This window comes from Clarias gariepinus, chromosome 23 (assembly GCF_024256425.1).
Source record: "Clarias gariepinus isolate MV-2021 ecotype Netherlands chromosome 23, CGAR_prim_01v2, whole genome shotgun sequence".
NCBI lineage: Eukaryota > Metazoa > Chordata > Actinopteri > Siluriformes > Clariidae > Clarias > Clarias gariepinus.
The window spans coordinates 18,556,578-18,564,955 of NC_071122.1; the positions used below are offsets into that span (position 1 = coordinate 18,556,578).

The following is an 8,378-nucleotide window of genomic DNA, read 5'->3' on the forward strand; positions in this document are numbered from 1 at the left end:
TACCTACTCTATGTGAAAAAGTAATTGCCCCCTTGTTAAATCATGAATAAACTGTGATTTACATTGGAAATCTCACTTGCCACACCCAGGCCTGATTACTCCCAGACCTTTTAAATCAAGAAATCCCCTAAATATAACTCTAAATTGATACTCCTGCAAACCACGGTGAGAACACTCTTTCCTCACACTTGTTGCCTCATATCCTCAACCTGTGTTGCCTTACTGCCTTTGTAGAACTTAGATTTAGGTGTGGGCAGAATAGTGTTTTTTGTTTTTTTTGTTTTTTTTAAATGTATGAAGTTTACACCCAAGTAACAATGTCTTGTGACTTTAGCACATTCATATTAATACAATTCATAGATGTTCCATATAATTTCCAGAAGTGTAATGGTGGTTGAACGTGGAAATGCTGACAGGTGCAAATGCAAAACGACCTAGATGCGTAAAGATCTCGAATACACATCAAAGCAGTATATACATGCAAACTACAACTAGCAAGAATTCCCAAATAGACGCAAAATTGCTCCAAATTGCACTACTAAATAGACTCAAAGATTTCATCCTACATGAATATTGAATATATTGTATTTTTTTCCCCACCAAAAATATGAAATCTAATACCAATTCCTACACAGCACCTCATTCAGCCACAGTAAATGTCAAATAATGTTTTTTCAGTGCAGTGCTGCCACCTTCCGGTAGGATCAAGAAACGCCAGTCATAAAGAAAACAAAATTCTCACTTATTTCACAAAATCACTTCTTTATTCTAGAAAGTACTTAAAAATTCTATAAGTACAAAGATATTTTGCTAATGTGAAGCACCAATCAATTTGTATTTCTTAATCTATAATAAACAATTATTTTATTTTTTAAAAGGCTACCAGATATAAACAACAACTCACAAAATACAGTCGTTTAGACCATGATTCAAGTTTATAACACATGTGCTGATTGTTTAAATAAAGGAGAGAAGTCCAACAGCCATTGATTTAATATCTGTAGTTTGATAACTTAATAAAAATAAAGATTGCACAAGTGCACACTCAGTAAAACAGTAAAACCTACGATCACACACCTATGACTCATGGATGTTGTGGGAGTTTCACTTTTTGTGATGGCCTTTTGGAAATCTGGGTGTAGACACATTACTTCATGTGATTCACAGGAAAACTTTCCTGAGAAAGCGATGACACTTTGTGTACTTCTTCTTCTCATCATATGGGGCTAGAGACAGACTCCTGGAAAGGAAAGGAAATTCATTTATTATTTACAACAGTGCTGTATAGGTATTGAGACAACTGAAGTACACTATAGTACTAAAAGAAAAAAACATTATTACATTCACATATGCAATAGTATTTGCAAATGTAATTTTAATTTTTTTTTTTACCAAATGCAGGGCAGATTTAAACCCTTTAAGCTACCGGGAAGTGCCTGCCTGAAGTACTCGACAAATGACTCATCTTTCCCAAGCTGTACAAATAAAATTTCCATATTGTTCATTTCGGTTTCATTTTAAAAATATCAACATCTCTTTTCTTGTCAAACCTATAGTACCTTGAGTAGCTTGCTGTTTTTTGGTAGCAGGATACATGGAGATTAAAAAAAAGCAACCTGAGTCGGCACCTGGTTTATGGCTGGACTGTGAGCTCCGTTAATTAGGGTTAGGGTTAGTCTACGCAGCACACTGATGAATCATTGGAAAATAGATCCACACAGTACAGGGAGGGTGAAAAGTGACTAGGCTTTAAACATTGGTAATAAAGTCCATATTTCTAGTACAAGTTCTTTGAAAAAAACTGGACATTTACTTCACTATATAGGAAAATGAAAGCAAATTTTAAATTTCGACATAGGAACTGGTCGCGTCAACCAGTTTCCTGAAACGGCCGGGGATAGAATTTTAAAGGAAGTCATTTGTGCGAGTCTTTGTCCTGTACACCCCTCTCCTTTGCGTAGCACCACAGGGAAAAAAATAAAAATAAATAAAAAATTCACATGGAGTGAGATCTGGACTTCTTGAAAGTCATTTATGAGATCTTCATCATCCCAGCCAATGTCCTGAAAAATGCTGGTCCAACCACACATGCACAGTAAGAGCAAAATGGGGTAATGCACCATGGGGTGGTGCTCCAGTGATACAGGTTTTATTGCTATTATATAATGCCTAGTTCATTTTCATCCACCCAGTATAATTAGGTCATCGTGGCTTTTAATAAACTGTTCCACTGACTAGAACCTCAGGAATCCACCCTAATTCAGGTTTTTTCCATTTGAAAAACTTGTATGAGTATGGGTAGGACTAGCAGACCTACAGTAGGTTTTGGAACTGCAAGATGATCAACCAATCAAGGAACATAAAACTTACCCAACCCCCCTGCTGCATGATCCAACTGCCCAGCTGATTGTTTAGAATGTTGAGTATGGCACCCCGTACAAGTTCTTTCATGTCTGGGCAGTTATCCTTCATGTATAGCGATAATGTCATTGTGGCCTTCAGAAGATGCTTCTCCGGAACAATTTCAGGTCTCTCAGCCACCCATGTTTTACACAGGAATTTCACACTGTTAGTAAAAACACTGGCTACCTAAAAAAGGAAAAGAAAAAGAAGAAAAAAAATTCATGACGGGACGCATAATAATGTCTGGACTACATATTAAAAACTGCTAGATATGAGCACTTCTGCAGGAACAAATCCCAAATCCTAGATGGGACAGCAGATTGCCCCGGGGCACCATGAACATGTGCAAACACTCTCATTCTTACGAAAGATTGATTTAGAAAACCCACATTTTGGATAAAAGAAAATGTGCACATTTACAGTATAATAGACGAAAAAGCGGAATGTTCAAGCATGTGATGTACATGTGCAATTTTTTAAATTAATGTTTATGCAGTGTGAAATCACACTGCATTGTGTTTGTACATGTATTTACTGTATTTATGCCTTCGTCATGGGTCGCCAATCCTACTTGCAAAGGGAGAGTGTGGGGGCATTCCAATCAAGCACGACCCACACCTGTTTAATCAGGTTTGACTGATCAGCTCGTGTGGAATGAAGAACTGCAACTACACTGGCAAATTTATTTTCTTGTTTTTTTTAAGAACACCCCTGCTTTACATCATGTGATTTCGCGGAGATGACATTTTTAGTAATCTTCTTTGAGAAAACACATCTTATTTGGCAAATACATTTATCATCGATTCTGTCAGTCCTTAATGCTCTTCCTTGCCTAAAGGAAAATCCACCCTGACTGCCAAATTACCATTTATTTATATCAAATCTTTATTTACATAATGTTACATGATCATCAATGTGATCTTAAGTGGCATCCAAGATTTATTTTGAAACTAAATTTTCTTTCTTTCATTTTTATTGTTTTCTAATTTGCCCTGAGTACCATTTGAATCTGTGTTACGCACTCCTTACTTTGTTGGAATACCTAAAGGTTTTCCTTATGCCTCAACATTTATTTCTGTCAACAGTTGCCCTGATGGTGGGTAAGTCACACCATTTTGTAAAGACTTCCAGCACATCCCAAAGTTTTTTCACAGGGTTAAGGTCAGGACTTTGTGATGGCCAGTTTTCTTATGCACAGCTGTTTAGTGCCAATCATATGAGTTCTCATCACATTGTGAGTGTAAAAATGCTCTTAGTTTCACTATTGAACATAACTCTGACTTGGTGTTGATTTTTTTAACGAAGCAACTTCACCATGCGTTTACTGTAAATGGTCTCTAATAGATCACTTTTTTTTTTCTGACCACATTTCTTCTATGTAGCTTATGGTTTAGCAATATCCTTCCGGTTCTTACCAATGTGTTGGACAGTTCTCAAGTCAATTTCAGTCATTTAAAAAAATCTCTTTGGTTGTTTTCTTTGCTTGACACAGGCCAATAAGTTGACTTTTCTGAAACAGAGTAACGTTTCCACAACGACAGGATATGTTTTGCAACATGGTTGTAAGATATGCATCAGTCATTCATTAATTCATCTTCTATAGCATTTATCCTGTACAGGATCAATGGGTTCTGGAGCCTATCCCAGGAGACTAGAGGTGTAAGAGGATGAGGTGGGTTACAGCCTGGAAAGGGTGCCAATCCATCGTGGGACACACACACGCACAAACACAACCAGGGTCCGGGTTTGATTCCCGCCACAATGTTTCCTCCGGGTTTCTGCTCACAACCCAAAGACACGCAGATTAAGCTAGTTGGTGTCCCCCAAATTGCCCGTAGTGTGTGAATGAACGTGTGTCTATGTGCCCTGATATGGATTGTCTAGGATGTACCCCCCCCCCCCCCAAGTCTCCAGGCCCCATGCGACTCTGTATACAGAATAAAGCGGTGTAGACGATGAGTGAGTGATCCAGCGTGTTTTATGTGTTAGGGTGTAGGTGTCCATTATGTCAGATGAATTGTAAGTTATAAACAATTAAACAAAAGCAGTCTTAACTGCTTAGTACATTTATGTACATCTAAAAACAGTAGTTACTAGTGGCTTTAAAAGTTGTGTAGGCCAAAAAAAAAAAAAAAAACCCTAGGGTAAAAACCTGTGTGAATAGTGTAAAGCTAATCATAATGCTAACAGGAAGTGTTTAACAGATGCAAATGAGCGCGTGACCCCCCACAAACCTGGTCAGTGCGTGCATTCTGGACGTCATGCATGAGCGGTTGGATAACGGTCGCATCGTAGTGGTCTCCCAAGTCCCGCAGCTGCTTGGCTATATTAATGGGGTCGAAGTCGCCTGGTAAGGAGAAAGTCATTTTGAATTAGAAAAAAACATTTTGGTTTTGTATCCGAGAGTGAGGACAAAAACGAAGAGAAACTAACTCATGAGCGTATCATGGTTATTCCCGGAAACTCACTGTGTACTCAGAAAAGCAGCTAGCTACTGGAGCTAGCTAACGACCTAGCTAGTACAAACAACATCTCCACAACATTATACAAGCATACAAACAACACCTCCACAACATTACATGTCAACCCGTTGTTCCAAAAAATGCGAATGTTCATTTAGTAAATTATTAAAAAACTACCGTGACGTTTAATCATTTCATGGCAGGTTTCTTTTACGTTAAGAAGGATGGTTTTGTTTACACAGACCTGGCGTTCAGGTACAGCTAGAAGATTTTGCTCTTTGGTTTAATAGTTGCCAATATTTATAATTGGCTCACAAAACAGCACTTATTCGTTTTGAGACACAAGTGCATTTTGTATAATATTAACGTATCACGATTTGACCGGAAGTACATAAAAAACAAGGTGTGAAATATCTTACTTGACTTACTCGGACCATCTGTCTCCAGGTAGGACTCTTCAAAAAAACAACACAGAACATCCAATGTTTGGTATTCAAAAAGTCTTTTTACTTCATCTTTATCCATTGATAAATACTGAAAAGAAAAAGCCTAAATACTACACAACCCTCTGGGAGATCAGCCTCGTCCAGCAGGGGCACTCTTATATTATGACTCAAAAAATTATTAAACAGAATTTCTCTTCACAATCGTCCTGGTGAGAAATAATCCACTGTGAGCTGGATGTGTATGGCGCACTAAAGAGCAAAGTACGCTTCCTTTTAGGGTTTGGTATTTTTTTTTTTTTTTGTTAAGGGAATGGTAGTGCCTATCAGCTGTAAGGTATTGTTTCTCTTACATCATCGGTTCCCGCCCTTATTGCGTTGCTATTCTGACTTTTACCGGCATGGCGCAGTTTTACCGACAGATGGCGCTGTTGGAGCGGGAATGAATCCCACTTTTTGGTCAGAGCAGACTGCTACACACGCACTGCCACACCCTAACGTCTAACCTGCAAAAATGGTTTCCATCACGATGAAGCTTTGAAGTTAGAAGAGGTATGTTTTAAAGACCTTTTCAAATAAGTAATTCTTGGAAGTGTTAATGTTATTTGTATGCAAGTGTTGTGCATGCTTCATCATTGTCTTTTCTTTTAGGATTTCTTTTGGTATTTCAGGTTTCCACCCAAAAACATGCCAGTGTGTGAAATGACCAAAATATAGTTGCAAAGCAATAATGATCAGGCCCAAGCTACTTTTCACCATAAGTCTAAGGCATCGTCATGGCTGAACTATTTAAAATACCAAAAATCCCTTCAAAAGGTTGCATCCTCCGTGTCTTGGGATCGTTATGACCTGGTTTGGTGGCGATCATATGGAGCTGTTAAAGCAGGAATAAATCCCCATGTTTGGTCAGAGCGAACTGGTACACACAATGCCACACCTCAATCTGCAAAAATAGTTTCAAAGTTAGAAAAAAAGTATGTTAAAAAAAAGTAAGGCTAATTTGAAAACAAGTCGTGCTTGCTAATGTTAGCATTAACATCTCACATTTGGTCTTATAGTATTTGTATGCAGGTGTTGTGCATGTTCCTTCATTATCTTCATCAGGTTCCTTCATGTCTTCCAAGCTTTTACCCAAGAACATGTCAGCAAATTACCAAATTACTTTTGGTGTGTGCATGTGATGTACCCTGTGATGGACTGGGTTAAGTAATACTTAATTAAGATGTTAAAAGATCCGGTCAATAACATTTTCTTTGAGCCAAGCATTTGAGCTAAATTTCAGGTTTGTATTAAGATTCAGATACATATATACAGTATATGCAGTCATTGTAGGTCTAAACAGTAAAATACGCTATTGAAATGTTCATAGTATTTCAGTATGTTTATTGCCAGTTTTCAGTAACTATGTTTAACATGGGCACAGTTTGAACTTTGATCGCCTTGTATATTTCCTTGTATTTTTATGGAATACAAACAACAAACTTTAATTAAGCCTTAGTGGGTCTTCATTTGCATGCTGCTAGACTCTACATGAATGTGAAAGTACTCATGTTGCTTTGTCATACCGGGTCTCAGTTTGAGTATTTCAAAACGGCCTCACCTCGGACTGCTGCGCATATGTTTTTTCAAACGATCTGTGTTTTGTCTCATAATGGCACCTCACATTTACTACTTTTTTAATCATCACTGTGGTTTCGTAAAACATAAGACCAACTGGTTTTAAACTTCTTGCAGCAGAAATAAACATTGTCTATTCATCTTCAAAGTTTTGTTTTTTTATCGTATATGGTCCGTTTTTTTTTTTGTGGGGGGAGGGGTGGGGGTCGTGGTGAGACATACTGTGTCACACTTTCGTTTCTTTCACACACACTGTGTATACATGGTAAACTATCGCAGTGATTGGGTCTGTTGTGTGATAAGTATAGCCATGCCCACCTCAAGGGAAAAAGTGGTAGATTACTGGTATACTGTATTAATTTTCTCTCATTCATCAGAAAAGCATCTGGGTCCAGATAGAACTGTCACTCAGTTTCGATCCGTTTCGCGGTCACCCATTTAGTGATTTAGTGATACTAGTGTAACATCTTTTCACCTCACATCCTGCATTCCTGGGATGGGCTCCAGATCTACCACAACCCTGACCAAGAAAAAAACGGTTACCGAATGTAATTAAAATAAATGTCAGCTTCCTAATTTGGAGAAACTCTAAGTTGAATTACACTAAAGTATAAGTAAAAAAGGGTATTTATGATAAAAGACCAGAAAGATAAATTCATTCATTTTAAATCATTCTGCTGTCTTCAAGCTTGTCAGCCGATGTGTGTAGTTCAGTAAGCAGTGGGTCGTGTTGAAAATGCTCTATAATTAGCATATAGATGTGCATGACTCCTACGGTTAAGTCTTTTGGTTACTGATCGGAAAGTCCGGTGTTGAAGCCCCAGCACTGCCAAGCTATCTTGGCTAACCCTGCTCTCTGACTAAGGCTGCATGATACATAATTTCAGCATCGACATCACAATGTGCGCGTGCACAAATAGTAACATTGCAGGAGATGCGATACACCCTGTTTTAAAATCTGTATTTCGTTTGACTGCTGGCGGACAGTTTCCTCTCATGCTAGCAGAAAAAAACAGGTACAGGAGACTGTAAATGTAGCATTAAAAAGTTTAAGCAAAGACATACTGATTGTTGCACATGCCCTGTAGAGAACCATAGTTTTGCACAGTGAACAGGCTGTATAAAAAAAATTAAAACTGAAGCACATCCGTGCAGCAACACAGCACTGGACCGTGCTATGTAAAAAAAAAAAAAACAGATCAATCAAAAACATCCAAAAAAACATCCTTTAAATCTATTTGTGCTATTTCTTTGCCTATTTGACCTATTTTTGTTAAATATCTTTTTAATTAAGGCATGCTTGTACAGTTAGTACAGAATAAATCAAAATCAGTTCATCATACAGTACATCACTGTACTGCAGAATCCTGAGCCATATACATCTGGAAAGTATTCACAGCGCGTCACTTTTTTCACATTTTATGTCACAGCCTTATTCTAAAATGGATTAAAT

At 37.8% G+C, this 8,378-nt stretch overlaps 1 protein-coding gene across 2 annotated transcripts; it reads right to left on the reverse strand.

Moving 5' to 3' along the window:
- Nucleotides 1-977: 977 nt before the first annotated feature.
- LOC128511516 (bcl-2-like protein 15) lies at nt 978-5,642 on the reverse strand. 2 transcript variants are annotated; one of them, XM_053484406.1, is made up of 4 exons: nt 5,294-5,642; nt 4,638-4,750; nt 2,371-2,589; nt 978-1,240 (listed from the first exon to the last, which is right to left on the reverse strand). In XM_053484406.1, the coding sequence occupies exons 1-4, from the start codon at nt 5,388-5,390 to the stop codon at nt 1,217-1,219; spliced, it is 453 nt and encodes a 150-aa protein (XP_053340381.1). In that variant the 5' UTR covers nt 5,391-5,642; the 3' UTR covers nt 978-1,216. The 2 variants fall into 2 exon arrangements, with proteins under 2 accessions (XP_053340381.1, XP_053340380.1); XM_053484405.1 differs by having other exon boundaries at nt 5,285-5,641.
- Between the last annotated feature and the right edge of the window lie 2,736 nt (nt 5,643-8,378).

Coding starts and splice junctions, on each gene's coding strand:
- LOC128511516 (XM_053484405.1), bottom strand. CDS start 5,390: ATGGATAAAGATGAAGTAAAAAGACTTTTTGAATACCAAACATTGGAT. Junction 4,751..5,284: donor AGATGGTCCGAGTAAGTCAA/GTAAGATATTTC, acceptor TCTCCTTACCAG/GCGACTTCGACCCCATTAAT. Junction 2,590..4,637: donor AGAATGCACGCACTGACCAG/GTTTGTGGGGGG, acceptor TTCCTTTTTTAG/GTAGCCAGTGTTTTTACTAA.